The sequence below is a fragment of the Typopeltis vanoorti genome, chromosome 19, assembly GCF_054136105.1.
Source record: "Typopeltis vanoorti isolate ZY-2024b chromosome 19, IOZ_Tvanoo_1.0, whole genome shotgun sequence".
Taxonomy (NCBI): Eukaryota; Metazoa; Arthropoda; class Arachnida; order Uropygi; family Thelyphonidae; genus Typopeltis; species Typopeltis vanoorti.
In genome coordinates, this window is record NC_143567.1 from 45,187,174 (window position 1) to 45,210,635 (window position 23,462).

Genomic DNA, 23,462 nt, shown 5'->3' on the forward strand with positions numbered 1-23,462 from the left:
TTTTCTTTCAAACCGCAGTTCGGATTACTGGAGGGTTCGGACTAAAGAGGTTCGGATTAGCGAGATACCACTGTACTCTATACTACATACGGAACACTCATGTTGAAAATAGACTTTATAACCACAAATGGTTAACATAAGAAAGTGGGCTTATTTAGTTGTTAAAACAAAAACATGAAGAAAAACACCAGAGGGAATTTGTAGCTTCTTCAGTAAATAAACAAAGCCAGCGAGTGAGCAAGAAATGCAAATCAACATAAAAAGCTAAAAGAAACCACTGTAGTACAAACAACTGGAACACAAGGAGATGGTGAAGTGTGGCAAGTTATCCATTTTCTAGCATTGTTCAGAGATGATCAGATAAAAACTGAAGTAAGGTATGTGAAGTATCTAATCAATGACTTGCATGCATATATCACTTATGATAAGCTCTTGATTTTTTGCCAAGTGAGCCATGTGAATAAATCATGGTACTGAATTATCTAATTTTTCCCAATCAATATTGTCTGTTGGAAAAGCAGTAAGCTAGACGTGATTTTTTCCTCTCTTATCAGTCATATCGCTAAAACGTTCTGCTCTATTTTCAAATGACTGCAAGTCTGATCTATGTATGGAACCAAAAGAATAAAGGAATTTTGTAGATTGCCACTCCTGAATATTTGTAGACGGGTTATTATCCTTTAAAAGGAGAACAAAGAAGATAGCTGCATATGGACAGAATAGGACTGAAGGCTACTCTGATGTTACAAGTTTTAAGGAAGTTGGCGATTTTGATGGATGAGTTATTGACATAAGGAAAACTGAAATAGTCTCTCTGTAATGAATGTCAAGATTTGGATGTGGAATAGGATTAAAAATTAGTAGTAGTAAGGCAGGGTGTCCCCCTTGAAATAACCTTTTAAGGACAAAACTGGTGAGTAGAAAGAATTCCTTTCCCCATCTATCCTCATCTTTTAAGATAGAGACTAATGCCTATTTTTTTTGTGAAGGATCATGAAGAAAGATGAGGAATAGAAATAGCATCCAGGGTGAGTGGGCCTACAGTAAACGTCTAATGTAAAACCAATCTTTAATGTTTTTGAGATCATGACATAAAGAATCAGTAAACTGCTGTCGTTTTTAATTCTAAGGTGAATCTGATTCTGGGGTGGAACCAGATAAGTGAAATTAAAAAATTATTTAAATAAGTCATGACATGTATCCAAGATAATAAAAATGCTGTCCAGATATTTCCAAATGTCAGGCTTAAGTTGGCTAAAAAAAAAAAAAAACTTTTTTTCAAAATTCTATAAAAGACTACTCATCTCATGGAAGACAAAAAAATTGTTTACAGAGACAATCATTCACAACTCTTCCTAGAACACAGCAAATGATGCTAGTTTAAAGCTTCAGTTCTCTCATCATCTTACAGTACAATGAAAAAAGCAACATCAATTTGCAAACTTCAATGTAAGAAGAAACAAAATATTCTTAAGGCAGACAAGGGCAATGAGACAGTTATCATGAACAAGATGGACTAATGTCAAAAATATTTCTTTCAGTCTCTTCAACTTATCCCTCTTTTGTGATATGTAAGCCTGTCTTTTGAATTAAAGCAGAAATTCGAGTCACTCCAAGACTGTATGGCTTACAAAACATTTACAAGATTAGTATCTATCCTTTAAGAACTACAGGGGAAGTATGTGAGCATAAGCTTACTTACTTCCCCTCTATACAAATATCTTGCAAGTTTATTTAAAATCCCAGACACTAATTCCTTGATCAAGAACCCAGCACATTTCATCCAGAAACTGTAATATTTCCATATCATCAGACATCATTTTAAGTTTAGATTTAGTCCTGTTCTATACAAATTTTCCAGTAGATGGAGTTTTGAGACTCATTTAAAATATCCTCTCATCAGATTTTATGACTTTTTAAACTGCTTTCAATCTAATTTCTTCAAATGGAATGAATGTCCCAAACATATTTTTGAAGGGGACCAAGTAATCTTGATCCTTCTGAATTAACAGGGATCAAGTAATCTGCTGATATCCTTTTAGAATAGCTGAAGATTATAGTCTTTGGAATATACTTCATGGTCAAGGCTCTTTCACAGAACTGTGAAACAGATGTTTCACAGTTCTGTGAAACATCTGTTTATGGAATGAAAGGCAGATGGAATGAAAGGGAGTAGCAGGTTCAGAAGTTTACCTGTGACAGGATGTTAGGCAGCTGAACAGTGCTATGGAAATATCGTAAATGCAGAAACTGTTTGAGACAGTGGCTAAAGAGTCTGCAAGAGAGGGGGGGGGGGGTCTCTCTCTGCATCAACTAAAAAACCAGACAAGATCTGTACACAATACAGGTGACGTCACATCAAGGCTTCATAAAGAGGCAAAATGGCTTTCTTATAAATTAATATTTACTTTGGAAATGCTATTCTTCAGGTTGTATTTGCAATCTTTGTTGCATATATATATCTCCTGATCTTCAGCTTCCTATCTATCAACTCCAAGATCCATAGCCTGTAAATTATAAATAACAAATTATATTCTTGTTTTAATCCTTTACCCAAGCATATGCAAACCAAAGTTTGTGCATGAAGTATCTTCACAACTAGTCTACTTGTATACAGAGGCTGCTGACTTCACATCAATTGCCTCCATATCCCAAAATGCAAAACACACCTTTTGGATGTGTATATTACTATGTATTATGGGAAGAGTCGCTACTGAGACTGGTTTTGACCTTTAGTGAGGTCTCATCAGTGAGAGCCAAACCTAGAAAGATACCTAAAGAAAGATATTGATGCAGAAGTCATATTTCTAATATGCAAATTAAAACTAGCATATCCCCATATTATAAATGCTCTGGATCAGAGATATTTGTAGAAAGTTCTACTGCTAGGTTATAAAGTAAATTATAAATGATTCTTGTTCTTGTTTCTTGAATTATTCTTGTTTCTATATTCTTGTTTTAATCTTTTATTTCTATCCCTGGCCTGATCAGTTTCTTTAGGAATTATCCCACTAATGTGATGCACTAAATGAGAGATTTGTGCTTAACTAACAAATAAACTGGCACCCATTTTTCATTTGCCCACATTTCCAGACTATTTAAATTACTCAGCAAGTGTTGCATGTCAGTTACATGCGTAATTACCCTATCTTATTTGCATCAGCAAACAGCTATATGTCTCCTGTCAAATCCCTCCAACTTTAATGTAAAGTGAATACTAATAGTTTGCAAGAACTAATCTCTAGAAGTACACCACCTGGTCACCTTAATTCTTACAGATTCAACATTCCCTCCACATATCACTTTTTTTTTATACTTGTTAGTTAGTCATCCTCTTATCCCCACTTAGTTTATTATCACATCAGACCTTCATGGAGTCAAGCAACTCATCGCAGAAGGTCCCACTATTATACACACAACTCATCATTCACTTCATATCCGTGCCTGAAATATATGCATAGTCTTTGCATTCACAACACACTCGATGTATTCCAATCACCCACCACTCTCTATGCACAAAATCTGCTCCTCACCCTCTTGTTCTGTGTTGCATCGCTGCCTTCTTTACTCATTCACAAGCTCCCTTACCCTTTATTGCTCTTTCACATCATCTTGAACTACATCAGATCTTCTATTCACTACATTCATTACCCTTCCTTCCAAATTTGATAGTCTTTACATTCCTGTGGAATCTTCCCTGCACTAAAACCCAAGTTATACAGCCAGGTCAGGGGCACAGCTTAACACTCCCTTAGCATCCATACTGAAATCCAATCAGTCCATATAGACAAAATCTTATTTAGTATATGTGACAGCCTGATGAGTTTCTTTTGGAATTACCTCATAGATGAGAGTCACATCATTCAGCATACAAATATAGCAATGAGCTTCATATCACTAACTCCAGATTGACAGTTCTTAGCAAAGTGGCCATTCATCAGCTGAGCAATCTCTTCTGAATCTACCTAGCTGACCTGGTTGGCCTAGTAATCAGTGTACCCACTATCCAACCAACAGACTGCAGGTTCAAATCCTGCCATAGGCATGGATGTTTGCGACTGGTCTTTATGACAATCACAAACATCCATCACTTGGTAGCAACATAAAAAAACATAATACCATCAATATTCAGTAGGCTTATTCTCTCACAACCATTCTTTCTTCTACTTGCAACATAACAGAATTATTTTGAATTGTCCTTGGCATGCAGAGCCAGTTTCTTTTCATATTCAGACTAAGCTTTCTGTATAATATCTGTAATTTTTTTTTCTGACCTGAGCATTGTAATTTTCTTAATTGAAATCATCCTTATATACACAGTATTCCTTCAGTTCATCTTTTCTTTGAAAATCTCTAGCTTAAGACTGCACATCCATTTCAACACTGATCCTATTTATTCTTTGATCTCGAGATCTTAGATCCATAAATCCATTCTTCCATCAAATTCACTCCATACATCCAAAAAAAGTCGCAGCCATTCCTTCTACACAGCTTCCCATTTAATCATTTGCCATCACAGTCCTTATCCTTATTTTAGTTACTATAATCTTATTAGCAAGAGACTAACAATTTTCAATTTCTCACTCTTCACTTTCACTTCTTCAAGTAATCCTTTCGTGTCTTCTCTCTCATACTGTATTTATCACAGTTACAAAAGAAGATTGAGAATTAAATTTGAGAATGAAAATGATTACTCTACTCTACGAATGATCACTAAAGTCATATTTTGAGATTCAAATCATTTAAGGAATGCAACATAAGTGTGCTAAAAGGATGTTTATGCAAACAATATATTAGAATAACACTAACCATAAAGAGAATGAAAGCAATTTTTATATATCAATCTTGCATATACATAAGATTAAATATAGCACATTACTGCCATATGTGGTTGTAGTTTAGAGAACAAAGAATCATTTTTCTTGAAAAGCTGGAGGTTGTTGGAGGATCACTTTGAGAAAAGCTGTTCCGCAAAAATGAAGATAAATGGAGTAAATGAGGAACTATTGGTTCAATTGGCCATGGAAGTGAGTGCTGAGAAAAAGATAATCAAATCAGCTCACTTCCGTGGAGAGTAATTCAGTCAATTCCAAGGCTGAATTACTCTCCAGAAAGCATCAAGAATTTTTAAGGAGGCTTCAGTTGTACCATCCCAAACATGTGAACAGTATTCTAAGAATGGATGGATGGATTTGACATTTATATGTACTCCAAGAGATTGATGAGGCCAGGGACTTGGGAGTGTTGGTGGATAGGGAGATGAAGTTTAGGGGGCACATTGCGAAAGTAGCTAAATCAGCTCATCAACTCAGTTGGTTGTTGAAAAATACCTTGACGAGCAGAGAAAAACAAGTTATTGTACCTCTGTACCGAGCCCTGATAAGACCTCATCTCGACTACTGTGCCCAGATTTGGTCACCTCGGTTCCTTCTTGATGGGGAGGAGGTTGAGAGGATCCAGAGGCGAGTGACTAAGATGATAGCAGGTCTATGGAATGAACCATATGAGAACAGGTTGAAGATTTGTGGGTTGCAGAAACTAGTTGATAGGCGGAAAAGGGGAGATATGATTGAGACATTCAAATTGCTAAAAGGATTCTATAGGATTAATTCAGATGATATTTTTGAGATCAGGACTGGTGGTGGGAGAACTAGGGGACACTCATGGAAGCTGGGCAAGAGCGTGGTTAGCAGGGGTGTTAGAGCTGGGTTCTTTACTTTTAGAGTGGTAAATGAGTGGAATAAGCTGCCAGAGTCTGTTGTGGGTGCTAAGACAGTGAGCGAGTTCAAGGCAAGGTATGATAGATACTGTGAGAATGTTGAACAGCTGTGTGAACATGATGTTTAGGGCCTCCCTTGATGAGTCTAAGGACTCCTGGAGTAGCCCGTGGTAATAATAATAATAATATAGTTAGAGATCAAGTTTTTTTTAAGAGACTGACGCTAACTATTCAATGCATTTATGCTAGGAAAGGCTAGAGATAAATGTCAGTCCAAGGATAGAGATCTGCTCTTGTCTGTTGATTTGTGTATTCTGGATGATACTGAAGGTAAAGGAAGGTGAAATGAAATGATCCTTTTTAGTGAGAAAGGATGACTGCATTTTGATAGTACTGAATAACTATTTTATCCTTGCCACACTGAAAAATGATATGTAGATCAGCGTTAATGTCTAAGCTTGCGATGAGTATGTGCACTACAATACAAGGTTTCGCAAATGATTAGGAAGAATGTTATGCACTTATCACTAAATAAACTATGTATATGATTAGTGGTCAATGAGATGCCATTTATATATAGGACTGAGCAGGCCAGACTCGATTAAATGCACTAGATATATTAAGATCAGCAGGTTTCTACAAACCTTTCCGTGGCATAATGGGTGATGTAGGACAAGAGATCAGCCATAGATCTAGAGTGTCAGAATCCATACTGGTGATTGGTCACTGATTAATTGTTGGGCTTCTCAGCAGTGAAAAAGACTATTGATGACCTTCACCATTATCTTGGAAAGGATTGGGTTGATGGTCTAACAGGAGACTTCTCTCTCTTTTTTTTTTTTTTTTTTCTAATTGACTGAATGCCAGATAAGAGTTTACAGATAATAAAAATATCAATTCCAAAGATACCATCATGGTGGTGACCACCAGAAGATTTCTTTCATATGCAATTTATTTAAAATTCTTCTGATCACAAGAAACATTGTACTCTGATTTATAGTAAGAGGTAATTTGCCTTGGTCATCTATGCAGCAGTTAAACAAAAAGAATTATGCTAGGAGGTCATCATGAGGAGCGATAGAAGTCAGATAAGCAGAAGTTGTGCTTAATGGCTTTTGCAAAAGACCAGGAGCATATTGGCATTTGGACAGGAGGTGAGGCTGCTGGCCATTTCAAAGTTGCATTTGGATTTTTTTCATGGTTATGTTCTTACATGTTAGTATAAGGTGAAGTTTTTGTCCCATGCCACTTGTGGTATGCTGAAATTCTTTTTCTCCTTAACTGCCTTGGTAAACTAATTGCTAAACTATGACTTAGAAAGTGAGCAAGAATTTTTAAGAGTAGAGAATGAAGATCATGACAGTGAGGATAATTTCAGATGTACTGATAGCTAGTATCTAAATCAGGAGTATGGAAGCAGTAATTTCACCACAGAAAATAGAAGTTGCAGAGCCAATCTCACTTGCTATCCTTTTGTGTAGTGCAAAGAACTCAAGATTGGGAATAGATGATAATGTTTTATGAGAGAAGAAATTTGCACTAGTTTAAGGTCTGAGTTGCTGAACAGATAGGTGACCTATAAAATATGCCAGAAAACAAAGCTGGTCAAGAAAAGATCAAGAGATTGTGAGAATGTGGTATGTAGTATTTGGATTCGTAGATAAATGATTTGTATTAGATTACTGCTCATAGCAAATACTTCCATATTACTTCCAGCTTGATCAGTGTAACTGGAAAAGAGTGCCCGTTGGAATAGACATTGCACCCACAAAGGAAGATAACTTCATTGGTTGAGTAGCTGGACTACAGAAAATCAGAAAATTAAGTTTTAGGTATAAGATGTTTCAGGTTAGAATGATTTTTCAGAATTTGGAGAGCAATAAATACAGCACATGAATGTTACTGAATAAAACAGAGAAATCTTAAGCCAGAGAAAGTCAAAAACAGAATTCTAGATTTGGCACACACACATACACACAAAACAATAAGAAGTTAGAGTAGAAAAAGCATGAAGTTCTATGAGAGGTGCCTTCTATGGTACTATTGGCTAAGCTTGGCTGTAAGGCAGTTGGTCTAAGAATCAAATTAATGCTTCCCAAATCTTGGAAAGTTTAACACAACCATATTTATTTAGATTAGGTTAGTTTTTAAATCTGCTGCTGATTTAAAAAAGTCTTTCAGGTATCCAAAGCATGGTCAGTCAGGTCTGGCTGATTATAATTATGGCAGTAACCAGTACCATCAACAGGGTGTAGCATACAGGCAGCCTGCCTCACGGCGTGGCTTAATAACGGTGCTCGTTCAGCCATATTGCAGTAGGCACCATCACTACACTAACAATTTCTGTTAGCATAGCAAGTGCAGAAAGAAGTTTTTCCAAGCTTAAACTAATTAAAAATTATTGGAGAACAGCAATAACCCAAGAAAGATTGGTTGGTCTAGCAACTATATCAACAGAGGCAGACATAGCTTATAATTGAAATTTAGAAGAGCTTATAAGCAGTTTTATTATGCGATATCTCCGTAGAGCAAACATTTAATTAATATCATTATTATGTAATCATTTTGTATTAATGTTTCCCTTGTAATAAAAAAAAAATAGGAATCTGAGATTTTCTTATATTTTTGTCTTATATACCATCAGGGGCAATATTTAATTGTTTGCCTCAGGGCATGATCTAATCTGGAGACGGCCCTGGCAGTAACATTTCTTGTGTTCTCCAAGACAGATGTTGGCAGATCATCTGGTTTGGTCATAATATGACAAATTGCAAGAACAAGGAACCTTGTCAACACCTGGAACAAAGAGGGGATAGAGTGGATCTTTAGGAGAGCAGATAAGGGCTGCCAGTTTCAAATGTGGTTTGAAAACAGTGCAGAGATTATATTTCTTTAAAGTTCTGATATTTTTTTCCTGAGGTACCCCAGATATAGAGAACAGTAATAGCATTACTATAATTCGTATGTTGAGAGGGATATGATGATGGAAGGAACAATTATTTTGTTAATCTTTTTAGCAATCTCTTCCCTGAGAGCTCAACTGTGAAAGAGGTCTGGTTGGAACAGAGATTAAAGGATCTGCTGACAAGGGTTTTAATATACCCAAAAAGAGAGCTAGTCAAGAAAAGACCAAGAGATTGTGGGAGTGGAGAGGGCTATCTGGTATTATGTATGTACCCATATGGATCAGTTTCTGTAAACTGAAAAAAAGAACAACACTGGGAAAATGTGATTAATATGTCCAGAAAAAGCAGGCTATTGTATTTAAAGAAATATAATCTCTGCACTGCTTTCAAACCTTATTTGAAGCTGATGGTCCTTATCTGTTCTCTAAAGATCCACTTCCTCCCCTCTGTTCTAGGTGTTGACAAGGTTGATTATTCCTGCAACTTGTTATATTATAAACAAACTAGGAGACCTTGGAGAACATAAAAATGTATCTATCACCCTAATTATGGTCAGGCAGGTCTGGCTAACAATGCTTTGGATACTCTGCACAGAATTAAATAAAATAACTATGTTTCACCACAGCAAGTACAAGCTTGAAAAACTTTTTTTTAAGAATCAGGCAGTAGCAGATTTAAAAGTCCAACTTAATCTAAATAAATATTGTGTTCAACTTCCCAAGATTTGAGAAACATTAAATCTTAGACTTCCCAACCAATAACACCAGAGAGAGAAACCTCTCATAGAACTTCAGGCTTCTAATTTAACTTCTATCACTTATTGTTTTGGGTGTTTTTGCACGAGTTATAAATTTTCATGTCGTATCCCTGAAAATGTCTGTGATAGTGACAAAATATTGGAAGGATTAAGCCTGTGTTTAATTATTTTTGTGTTGTATTCATTCCATTAAATCTAATAATGAGCCCAAACCAGGTTTAATGGAATGAACACAGCACAGAAAGAATTAAACAAAAGTTTAATCATTCCTATATTTTGTGTTTGTCAAGGAGACATCATCAGGGATAAAATGTTAAAATTGTAATAACACACATAAAAACACAATAAGTGGAACTAGAACACTAAACTCTTATTGGGGGGGGGGGGGAATCTACAGTTGCTATTTGCTAGCCCTAGCTGTTGGGCAGGAGTCCTAAAAATTAATATTTCCCAAATCTTAGGATGTGATTTGATTTTTATGATGCAAAGACATCAAAGGTCATACTGCACCAGGACAGAGGTTTACAGCAGTATATATGGTGAACAGTTAGTAGACAATCACAAACATCCATGCCCTTGGCAGGAATTTGAACCCGCAGCCTCTTGACTGGAGAGCGGATACGCTAACCAATCAGCCAACCGGGCCAGCGCCAAATCTTGGGAAGATTCTTATTCTCACATAACATTATTATATAAGCCTACCAAGTGTAAACAGAAGAATCTCTTAATCTGGAATATACACAATTTGTAAAAATTATTCCAAGAAAAATCAGTCTGTCAAGCTTGAACTGAATCTCTATTAAGGTTATAGCCCTTAGAGAAAATGGTGTAAGAAAGACAGCTCCAAACAACAGAGATAGGCAGAATGAAAAAAGGAAGATGAAAAGTGATTCACTGTGTTTGAAACTGGATAGAGAATGGATGATGAGTCTGCTAGAGTATTTATAGGCTTCAGGGAAACTGGCAGCAGCAAGTTGAGTGCTCATGAAAACACCTACAGAAAAGGATAAGAGAAACAGAATGTTCACAAGAAATGGCTGGAGTGAGTCTGTGTGAGAGAAATTATCATAAATGAACTGCCCTCTTCCAGGGCAGTCTTCCTTCCTAAAACCTCGCTAAAAATTGAACATTTTTAGGGAGGTTTTGGTGAGCACAATTCCAAACCTGAGAATGCTATTCTGAGGCATGGATGTTTGTAATATCTTTGGGAGAAAGATGAATTTCATCACCTGGTATGACACCACTATCCTGTTTATTAGGTCTGAAGTGGCCTTGAAAAATTTACATATGGTCTCTAGAACAAGGTTTCCAGAGTAACTCTGCCCATCCAGTACTAATACAATAGATTTAAATTTTTGTGCATGAGATCCATATAAAAAAAAAATAATAACAATAATAATAAAAGCAACATACATAGTTAGTTGTACAGATAAGAAATATTCTCTTGAGTGAAAGAAAAAGATGGTTTTTTCATGTGGAGAGACTAAAGATATGAGATGCTTATAGAAAGAAAAGTAGTGCCCACTACTTTATAAAGTCCTAAATGTTGCATTAGTTAAAAAAAAAAAAAAAAAAAAAGTGTTCATTGTAAAAGTTTTGAACCTCTCCGTGAAGCAAATATTTTTGTTGCAAGATTATAACAGCTAGTTAAAATAATATTAACATGTGGCAAAAGATCAGAGTTCCTAATCAACGAGAAATTTGAAACCTGTGAAAAATCATTTCCAAATTACAAATAAAAATCAAACAAATTGGATAGAACATGCAAACTGAATGGCCAACACACGATATCCTACACAAATAATAAAATATAAACCAACTCAAAAGAGAATATCAGAGATAATGAGACCGGAACAGACCAATGTGGTCTATATCCGTAATTAGGGTCATGATGATGAAAAATCATCATCAAAAACTAATGTACATAATGCAGAACTCACTGACATCAGCAGTCACAAAATGAATAACAAAAATAAAGAACATGTCATTTTTATGTCAGCCTAGATAAAGCAACCAATCAGACACAACAAACGATGAAAAAAGAAAGGTGAATGAATGTTAAAACCATACAACTGCCAAAGAAAACCTTCTTTAAAGCTTGAGTGTTCTAAATACAGTGTCCAAGTGATTAAAAAAAAAAAAATTAAAGAAAAAACAACAACTGCAAATTGGTACCACAGCTGTGTGTGTGAGAGAGAGAGAGAGAGAGAGAGAGAAGTAAAGGGTGAAAGATTCGAACCTTAAGATTTACTGGAATCTTTTAGGGTCCTCTCATTTTTCACAAGGTGTCATTATTAGTAATGAGACTTAGATCTTGAGTTAAGGAAAGACCCAAGAACCAATCCAAAGAATGGAAATGCAAATCAGATCTCAGGCTTTCCAAGTCAGATGCAAAACTCTTAGTAGCTAAAAATCTTTTGGAATAAAAACATTATTTCTCAAGGATCGAGAAACTTAAAGGCCTCAGATCATCAGACAACATTATATATCACAATAAAATTCTCTCCAGGCTGTTGGTGAAACTTCAATTTCGCTTCATATGAAAACTATATGGCTCCTTAAAAAGAGCTACCTAAGTGGATATCATGTTAATGAGAAAAACCAACTTATTCAAAAGTCAAGATTGCGAATTTTTTCAAAATGCTTTCAAAGTCTTGGTCCAATGTTGAGAAAAACATCAAGAATCCATTACACAGAGGAGCGAATGTAAGTAAGTAGTGTCTTCTAATATTACATATAAAATTTATGTATATATTACTAGTTTGATTCAAAATAGGCAATACTTTTCAGCCTACAGTTATAAATAAGTCTAGTGAGATAGGGATTTAGTACTGATCTATGTAGAATTGCTGCTGGTAACATCATTCCAATTTAAAAATTTATCACAACTCGCACTAGTATTTGACTATCTCTTAATATAATTTTCATATCTGTTCATTAAGTAATCGAGTGTTATCATCATGATTAATGATGTTTGTTCATAAAAAAAGAAATATTAAAAAAAATATGATCTTTCAATATAAATGTAAACTCAGTAACAGATAATCAACTTTTGCTTCTCTCTCAGCTGTGATACCAATTTGCAGTTTTTTTGATTTTTCTCATTAACATGATGTCTACTTAGGTAACTTTAGGGAGCCATATAATTGTCATATGAAGAGAACTTAAAAGTTTCACCAACAGCCTGGAGAGAATTTTATTGTGATATATTAACGTTGACTGATCTGAGGTCTTTAAGTTTCTCAATCCTTGCTATATCATCAAATTCCTGACATGTACCCTCAAGGAGTGTACAGGATAAGATAGTACTATGTGAAGAACTTATGTCATTACTAACTTCCTATCTACAACTTTCCTCCAAATCAATCTGTTACCTGTCAAGACTCCAACATTATCAGATCTTATATTTCTGTCTTCTAAGGCACTTTTTACTGTATCAATCCACCTATGTCTTCCTCTGGGTCTTTTTCCTGCCAACTTGGCAGAAAACATTTGTTCTGCTAATCTTTCCTCTCCCATTCTGTTTAAGACATACCACCTGAAATTAGCTCTGCTAACACATTTCTGGATGCTAACAATGTCAAGTTCTTTTCTAATATCCTTTTTTAATATGATAATACCATTAATGCCATCTGTTCACTTCCCTAGTCTTTCTCAGGACTCTAAGTTCATCCTAAGGGTCTCTTGGCCAATTTCATGATGTCTACTGAATATAGTGATTTGCAGAAACCAGAATTTAGAAACATTGGCCCTACACTACGTATTTGTCAATTAAATATTGAATCTATTAGCAAAGCGAAATGTGATTACTTATCGAAATTATTGTTAACCAACAATGTTGATGTGATTGCTGTCCAGGAAATGCATGTTGCTGATCCTGAACAGCTCCTTAAAAGAAGTCGCATTCCAGGTTACACTGCTATTGGTGCAACTTATCATGAAGTATATGGAATAGCAACATACGTGCAAAATCGTCTTAAAGAAGTTTTTTTTCTATCTCAAAATATTGTAGAAAACATATATAGTAGTGATAAAAGTTCAAGATATTATAATTACGAATATTTATAAGCCACCTGGATCACCTTGGCCAGAAAAAATTATCCCTATTGCTGAACATCCCGCAATTTATATTGGGGACTTTAATAGTCACCATGAACAGTGGAATTATGCTCGAAACAACAAATGTGGTGAAAAACTTGTTGATTGGATTGAACTAAATAATCTTCACTTAGTCTTTGATGCCAAAGACAAAGGCACTTTTAGATCTGCAGCCTGAGACTATAAAAAGGTTAAAAGAGGTTTAAAACAGGGTTAAAAGAGACTATAAACCCTGATTTATGTCTTGTGAACAAAAATAATTCAGGTCACCCTATGCAAAATCTGAGAAAGGTCTTAACTGACTTTCCTCGTAGTCAACATAGTCCAGTATTAATTGACATTGGCATTTCCATTCCACTTGTAAGCTCAAAGCCTATCCTACGCTGGAATTTTAAAAAGGCTAACTGGAATAAATACATCTGCAAATGAACTTGACAGATGTATTCACTGGATATCTCCAATAAGTAGTCATTTTCATCAATTTATAGGCACAGTCCTGCTTGCTGCCAAGAAAAGTATTCCTACAGGTATTAGACATAACTATTGGAGCAAAGAATGTGAATTACTTTATAATGAATATCAGATAAACAATGACCCAAAAACAGCAGACGAACTCCTAGAAAACTTGGATATATCCTGAAGGAAAAAATGGGTAAATACAGTTAAAGGTATACTTTACTCATTCCAGTCGTAAAGTTTGGAGCCTTCTTGAGAAACTAGGTGGTAGTACTCCTTTGATTAAAGAACAATCAAGAATCACCCCAGATTAACTAGCTATACATATTGTTAATATATCACATATCCCAATCAATAAAAAGCATATAAGACATATAAAGAGAAAATTAAAAGAATTTAGCAAGTCTTCACCTATAACTTCAAATTTTGCATGCCCTTTTACGCAGCAAGAAGTTGAAACAGCCTTAAAGGAATTAAAGCCTGGTAAGGCTCCTGGTTTTGATAACATTCATCCAGAATTTTTGATTAATCTGGGAAGAAATGAAAGATTATGGTTAACAAAGTTCTATACTGACATTCTTACAACTGGTGAACTTCCCACTATTTTTAAAAAAAGCAAAAGTACTTTCAATTTTAAAGCCTGGTAAGCCTAATCATAAACCAGAAAGTTACTGACCTATTATTCTCCTCAGCTGTTGTTATAAAATCTTTGAAAGACTTATTTTTAATAGAATAAGCTCCACAATTTTTAAAAATGTCCCAATAGAATAAGCTGGCTTCAGACCAAATCGTGGGTGTTGTGACCAGGTTCTCTCTTTGGTAACTCACATAGAAGCTGGTTTTCAAAAAGGTTTAAAAACATCAGCAACATTTATTGATTTGTCAACAGCTTTGACACCGTTTGAAGACAAGACCTTCTATATAAAATTATCCCATGTAAAAAATAGTCCATATTATTAACAATATGCTAAGAGATAGAAGATTTATAGTGACTACAGGTAATAAAACTAGTAGTGAAAGGAAGTTAAATAATGGACTGCCACAGGATGTTTTATCTCCGTTATTATTCAATCTGTATATATCTGTCACTACATCAATATAGATGTAGTGACAGATATATACAGATTATATAGCAATAACTACACAGCATAAATGCATAAGTCATACAGAAGAAATTCTAAAAGCTGACTTAACTATTCTGGATGAATATTTTAAAAGATGGAGACTGTTTAAATAAGAGCAAAACAGTAATATCTTGTTTTAATCTAAATAATAACTTGGCAATTGTGAAACTAAAAATTGAATTGAACAACACTATACTTCCATATAATAAATTCCCTAAGTACTTGGGAGTCACACTTGACCGTTCTCTCACTTTCAGGCAACATCTTTCAAACTTGGCATATAAATTAAGGACATGTAATAATATCCTACAGAAACTCTGTGGCTCTACCTGGGATTCTAGAGTCTCTACTCTTCGGACAACAGCCCTTGCTTTGGTATTCTCAAGTGCTGAATATTGTGCTCTTGTGTGACTAAATAGCCCTTACACAAGGATAATCGATTCTGAATTGAACAATACCTTAAGATTAATTACAGGCTCTATTAGATCGACCCCAACATGTTGGTTACCTCTTTTAGCTAAACTAAAGAATTCAATCTACATAGTTCTGTAGGAATAATGCCTACAGAACTACATAGATTGAATTCTTTAGTCTGTGAATTTCAAAAAATTGCTGGCAATCCGAACCTACCTATTCATCAGGATCTCCCAACTCTTAACGTTAATAGATTGAAATCTCGCCATCCATCACTATGAGCAGCAGAAGAACTAGTGCTAAATAATTTTAATCCTTTATCAAAGTGGGAAGAAACATGGAAGGAAAATATGAAAGAACATTTGCATAACATCTTTAAAGGTGATCAAATCATTACAGGATCAGATCTACCTCGCAAAACATGGACAGTACTAAATAGAATTTGGACAAATCATGGCCTATGTGGAGATACTCTCTATAAACGGAACAGACAAACATCTCCAGAATGTGACTGTGGCTTCATGACAGACTATGCAACATATTGTAACAGAATGCACCTTCCGTGCTTATCAGAATGACTGGAATGACTTTTTACAAGCGGCTCTTGAAGCTGTACGAACTTAGATCTGAATTTATAATGATATATATATGTTTTTTTCCCTTATTATAACATATTAAGACTTTTACTTTTAAATTTTATTTTAATTTTCCAACTCCTTGGATCAGATCTGTGTTTTCCTTCAAAGTTTTAACTTAAAATATTTTAAATTCTTCAATTCTGTTAATATATAAATGACATCATGATTCTCTTTTTTAACATCATGTTTTTGCCATGAGCTATGTATGTATGTATGTCTCAGGACTCTATAGCTGTGGTCTCTAGTCTTTGGTCAAGTATTTTATTTCTAACCCAGCTCTCAGATCCATAAGTTAAAACTGGTTTGAACAGTCTTATATACAGCTAATCTAGTGTTCTGACTAATTTCTCTCTTATTTCATATAAATTTCTTCATTTGACTTCCTATCATACCAGCTTTGTTGATTCTGTTATCTATTTCCATATTTAATTTACTATCTTTACTAAAAATCGTGCCTAAGTAATTGAAATGTTTCACTTGTTCTATAGGTTCTCCATTCACAATACAGTTGATATTTTCAGTGTTGCTGCCTATTTTCATTGTCTTGTTATTGCTAACCTTCATACCAAATGTATTACAACAGTTATTCAATTTAGTGAAGAATCTACCAGAATTGTACTGGATTTATTTAGAAGGATAACATCACATAAAGTAAAGATCTGAGATTAACATCTCCAATTTAGATATCAGGTTTAATACCACTTTCCTTCATAATGTGATCCATATAGATAACAAATAACAGAGGAGATAATGTACATCCTTGTCTGACACCAGATTTAACATTAAATCATCATCCTGTGCTTCCTTCAATTATAACTGCTGACTTACAACTCAAATAAAGACACTAAGTATTCCTTGATATAATATAATGCCGCATTGACATAAATGTAGCGTTTTTAATAGCTTTGCTCTTGGCACATTGTCATATTCCCATGATTTTTCAACTTCTTCTGCAGCTTATTAAAAAATTCATAGCTGAAGATCGCAATCATCAGTCATCAGCTATGATTTTCAACTATTTGTCAAAGTGAAAATCTGATCCTGACAGCCTCTATTTGGCCTGAATCCAGCTTGTTCTTCACCAAACTTCCTTTCCACAACCCTTCAACCATTCCTCAAGTATACTGGCATAAATCTTACTAGTAACACTCAGTAGAGAAATACCTCTGTAATTCTCACATTAATTTTTATTTCCTTTTTTATAAATGATACTATGAGAGCCCTACTCCAATCATCTGCAATTTGTCCCTCTCCAGGCCTTCTGAACTATGCATTGCAGCCACTGTAAGACTTTTATACCTCCATACTTAAGCATTTCTAGTCAAAATATCATCTACTCCAGCTGCTTTTCCACATTTCAGGCTTCTTATGGTTTTTTCTACTTCAAGTATGGATATATCTTCCTGACTGCATGCCTGGTCAGTGTTTTTTTATCACTGTTCTGTCACTGATTTTTTCATTACGCCTCTTACTGAATCTCCAAGATTTGGAGATTCAGTGGCAAGATTAGTCTAGTTCACATCTGAGCTGCTCAACTTTTATTCACTTTAAAACTTTCTTACATGTTCTTCTTTTCAATATTGTTGATAGTGAGAAAACATCACTATCAACAATAACATAGTCAATGAGATTTGTCTTATTCCTTGCCTCTTGTCTCCATGTGAATTTGTGCACATTTTTATGTTGGAACATGGTGTTAGTAATAACCAGTCCATGTCCTGAGCAGAAAACCAACATTGTTATTAGCTTTGCTCTTTTCTCCAAATTTTCCCAAAATATTTTTGTATATCTGACAATCATTTCTCACTCTGCTATTTAGATTCCCAACAAGGACCAACTTTTCCTTTTTCATTGTGTCAGTTGCATTTTCTAAAGCCTCAAAAAATTCCTCTACTTCTACCTTAGTATAGAACCTTCAGTGAGTTCATAGGCAAAAATAAGTCTCATTATCCAGTTCACATTCTGATATTTGCCCACATCACTCTACTTGACATTGCCTGCCGCTCCAGAAGATTAGCCTCTTATTTAGTGTTCAAACTATAGCTACTCTTTCTTTTCCTTGATTATTGCCTGAATATAACATTTTATATTTATTGGTCAGAAAGATCTTGCCAGTTTTAGTCTTTTTTTGTTTCAGCCATCCCTATTATGTCCTGGTGCTTATCCAATTCCTCAGCTAGCTCCATTTCTTTGCAATTTGTAAAGTTTTAATTTATAATTCTAAACATGAATAAGTTAAATTATTTTTCTTTATCTAAAAAGTGACACTATAATTTTGTCCAAATTCTTGGGGGGGGGGGAGGTCCCACGGTACCTCCTTGATTGCTTCAGTAAATTATCAATTATTATGTAGACGAATGAATTTCATTAATTCTTCTTGGTGAATTTCTCAAAAAGGTTTAATCCCTAAAGATATCAATAACTAGCTTGTAATTCTCTGTGGAATAAAATTGACATGATCTCTAAATTTTAATAATCACAGTCAGTTTGACATAAACTTGTCTGTTAAAGGACATCTGGCAAAATCCAGGTTCAAAAACTCTCGAATTTCAGCACTTAATTAATCTGCCATGTGTAATTTATTATTATTATTAATATTACTACAGAGCTCTCTTCTGGATTGAAAGACACATCGAGGGAGAGGGGGTTATACCATTAACAATTACATTATATAAGAAACATTACATAACAATTATATACATTATATTTCAATATTCAATTTAAAAAAAAAAAAAAGTTCATAACATAATAAAGGCCCGATTTTTTTATTGTAGTTTGGTTTCGCAAATATGAACGATTAATAATTATTAATACTGTATAGTAGAGAGATTCAGTGTATATCCGTCACCGATCTAAAAGACATCAAGACTGCAAAGAAAAAACATTTAAAGTTCCGGTATAGGCAAACATTACTTTTCACATTTTGTGTGTGTGTATGTGTATATACATATATATATACATATACACACACACACACACACACTAGTTCATATACCATGAATAATAAAATTGTTTCTACTCACCACATAAATACAAATTCAACGGACCTAGAAACATGTCTAAATCAGATCAGAATATATTCATAAAAGTTGAATAATCCATAACGATAAACGCACATCACACGGTTGTGTCGGTCAGTTAATTAGGAGTAACCAAATTCCTAAACGGATGACACATTTGGCAGTTATCCTATACGCCTTCTAGTAGGCCTACGCAGAAATATGTAGAACAAATTCCCAGAAACGCTTGTACAATGAACAAAGCATACTGACAGATGTGAACGAAATATATACCAAAGTTGTATGTGCATAACACTGAAAATAAACAAAATGTGCTAACTTACCTAAATTTCCCCCTTGAGGGCCTTTTACCTCCCCGTCATCCGCCATGATGATAGGACTACTATGCTCGAACAGCGCATGCCCACTCATGAGATTCTTGTTAAAGGAGGCAAAAGGTAAGTTTAGAACACGCGCATGCTTAGATGCCGGGTTTTATCGCATACATAGGTGCATAGCATAAATCCACCCAGCTGTTTCACAGTCGAAATTCGCGAGGTCAAATGCTGAACGTATTTCAATGGTAAAAAAGACAGTCATCGAGTAATGTACTTTTTAGTAGGTTTATTTGTTGTAAAGAAAGAGCCCAAAGACAAATGCTCAATAACACGCACAGAAACTATTTTCTTTCATTAAAACTGTACATTTGAAACTCAGTTAAAAGATTTAACAAATTGTTATTATACAGAAGCCAAAGTTGAAGTGATTTCTTCATCGCACTGCAGCATACAAAAAAAAAAAAAAAAAAAACAGAAGAAAAAAGAAAACGCTGTAGCAAACTTCTTTATTTTTTGCATATTTTGATATTTTGCTACAACAATCATATCCTAATTATCAATACCAATGTTGTACTTCAAAATTAAAAATTAAAGCCATCATCTCATCTAAATCCAGCTCAATTTTTAACAGTTGGAAGTCTCTGTTCACTTCTGCTTTAATAAAGCAAAACAGAACAGGAACTCAATATTCTAACAGACACGCTTCTTAGATTTCGTTGGCCTTTTTTTTTTTTCTTTCAGTAAAATTTCATGGTTTCTAGGGCTTGCCCACTTCAAAAACAATGATTCGCTGTCAATACAGTTAAATCGAAAACGCATTCAATGAGGAGTTTTTACCCTAATTTTTTTCTTTTCTTTTTCCCTTTAATGAATAATGAAATTTCAGCGTCATTCATATAACATTTAATAGTTCCTAATATTAATTTATTTCTAAATTTATGGACAAAAAATATCAAGTCATAAATAAAAATTTTGAACTATACAAAATCGTCTATCAAAACTGGATTCAGCTATATATACAAAATTCGTGTAATACCAAAATATGAACTTTTTCAAGATAATATTTTAATTTAATCATTAGGGCGTAAAGGAAGTCTACAGTTTAACAATCATTACAGATGAATAAAATGTGGTGTTAATTTTTAGTGTACAGTAATATATTTGTCAGTTATTATAGCATAAATCCTTTAAAAGATCATTGCAGAACTTTCGTCGACTACTTGGGGAAACAAAAAAAAAAAAATTGTAGAATATTTGGCTAAAGACATAAACTACTGCAAACAGTCTTCTCGTGTCTATTAATACTTCACAAAAAATTATATTCTTATTTTTATCTTTTATCCAAGCAAAATTTGTTTCCTTCAAGCAAAGTTTGCTTGAAGTATCGCCACGGTATACTACTTGTATGTTGAAGCTATTGAATTTACAACAATTGCCTTCGTATTCCATAATGCAACAAAGTTATGAGAAGGATTACTATCCAGACCGGTCTCGACCTGTATTTGAGGTCTCATCAGTGGGAGTATCAATAAATGCATCATATATTTCCCATGATGGAATTTTTCAATTTACGGAAGGTGGGTGACGAGAGGGCATCCTTGGAAGCTCAGAATGAAGGCCGCTAAGAAGGGGGAGGGCTAGATTTTTCTCTCAGAGGGTGGTGCGTGATTGGAATGGATTGCCATAGGCTGTTGTGAGTGCAAGCAGTGTGAATGAATTCAGTATGATAGCTGGTGTGTGTAGTATGTGGCCTCCCTCGATGAGTCTCTGACTCCCTGGAGGTCTCTCTTAATAATCATCATCATGCGTATCAAGGATTTAGGCCTAGCATGGCCTGTTCCGGCCATAGAAGTCATTGTTTAAGAGGACGTCCTGGTTTTCTTTTTCCTAATGACTTGTACTTTAAGGCTTGTTTTGGTAATCTTTCTGTTTTCATTCTTTGAACGTGTTCCATCCATTTATGTTTATATTTTAAAATTTTTTCTATTATTGGTTCTTGGTTTAATTCTTTCATAATTTCTTCATTTCTTTTGTGATCAAATAGGATATACTTTGCAGTTTTTCTCATAAACTTCATTTCTGCTGTTGTTAATCTTTGTTTGTCTTTTTGTTTTATTGTCCAGATTTCGCTGCCATACATTAAGACTGGTAGGGCTAATGTATTGTATACTTTTAGTCTGGTTTGTTTTTGAACTAGGTTTGGTTTAAATATAGAGTTAATTACACTTGTTATTTTTAAATATTTGGCAATTTTTACGTTTATATCTTTTTCATTTTCATATGTGATCATACATCCTAGGTAGTTAAATGAATTCACCTGTTCTAAGATCTTGTTATCTATTACTATTTTAGTTCTTGCTGGATCTTGTCCTTTAAATGCCATAGTTTTTGATTTTTCTGTTGATATTATCATACCATAATCTTTGGATATCTCATTTAGATCTAAAATAGCTTTCTGTAAGTTATCTTCAGAATTTGTAATTATTATTTGGTCGTCGGCAAATAATATTATTTTAATAATAATAATATTATTAATATAATATAATATAATAATAATAATAATAATAATAATAGCATAATGGTGTATTACCATATTAAATGCCAAAATTGTGAAGACAACACAAAGGCTTCTGGGAATGATGCGGAGGATGCTGACGTGTAGAAGTAGGGAGATTTTTGTTCCATTGTATAAGGCTTTGATTAGGATTACTGTGCCCAGATTTGGTCACCAGGTTTTCAGAAGGATGAAGAGATGTTGGAAAGAGTCCAAAGGCGACTGACTAAGGTAGTTTCTGACCTCTGGAATGTCGAGTATGAGGAAAGATTGAGGAGACGCAATTTGCAGAGTCTGGTGGACAGGAGAAAGAGGGGGAGATATGACAGAGACCTACAAGTTGGTAAGGAGTCGTTATAGGATCAATGCTGGAGAAGTTCTACAGAAAATGGTGGGAGATCGGGGAAGAACCAGAGGTCAACCCTGGAAACTGTATAAAGAAGGTGTGAATAGGGGAGTGAGAGGCAGGTTTTTTTCATGCAGAGTTGTAAATAATTGGAATGCCTTGCCTGAGAGTGTGGTGTCTGCAGGGAGTTTGAATGTGTTCAAAGCACGGTATGATGAGCTGTGTGTGTGATAAAAGGACCTCCCAGATGAATCTTTGACTCCATGAGGTCTTGGATAATAATAATAATAATACATCAGAGATAGTTATGGAAAACTTTTTCCACTTAATATATGATTCTGCATTGATTTAACCTAAGTATCTAAGAAGTAAATGTTAGCATGTGCGCATGAGTGGGGGATAGAGAGTATGCAAATGCATTTCCTTTCTCTTCTCATCCTACACGTTCTCTAGGGTCGCAAAAATCACAATCGATAATGCAGGATACCTTCTCTTGAGCGCGAGAGAAAGTTTGTATAGAAGGAAAGTAACTTACATCATAAGTAATTGTTGCCTTTATTTCAGAGAATATGTTATATATTAATTCTAATAGAGCAGGGCATGTGACATACTAAAATCATTTCTCTTCACCAATCATTAAATAAAACTGAACGATCAGTGTGGTTTATTCTATTTTCTTAATTTTGCTTTATTTGTTCCAATACTTTTGCATTTGCGGCTGTTAGATTTATTCTTCAGGATCAAAATATGTATTTTGATCCTGAAGAATAAATAATATTCTCAAAATTGTGGCACAGTTTCGGCGAATAGTTGTGATATCTTTTCTTTTCTTCTCTTCTGCTTCTTCTCTTGCACCATCGATTATGACTGGTTTGCGGTTGTAGATATTTTGATTTCGATGAAAGCTATGTAAATCATCTTACAATGTATTTTGTTGGTCTTTCCATTCTTTTTTCTGTTGCAAAATGGGCACGCGTTACAATTCATTTCGAAATTTTGATCCTGAAGAATAAATCTAACAGCCGCAAATGCAAAAGTATTGGAACAAATAAAGCAAAATTAAGAAAATAGAATAAACCTCACTGATCGTTCAGTTTTATTTAATGATTGGTG

General features: G+C 34.5%; 1 protein-coding gene across 5 annotated transcripts in view; it reads right to left on the reverse strand.

The window, feature by feature from the left end:
* LOC150096055 (uncharacterized) overlaps window positions 1–23,462 on the reverse strand; it is a 366,639-nt gene that overhangs the window by 297,388 nt on the left and 45,789 nt on the right. For 4 of the 5 annotated variants that reach the window (XM_090408866.1, XM_090408868.1, XM_090408867.1 and 1 more), the window contains exon 1: window positions 19,456–19,515. The exons of the other annotated variant lie outside the window; for it this stretch is intronic. In XM_090408866.1, the coding sequence (XP_090264992.1) occupies window positions 19,456–19,501 (46 nt within the window). In that variant the 5' untranslated portion in view covers window positions 19,502–19,515. Of the gene's footprint in view, window positions 1–19,455; window positions 19,516–23,462 lie in introns of those variants that run through there. 5 annotated transcript variants of the gene reach the window in all.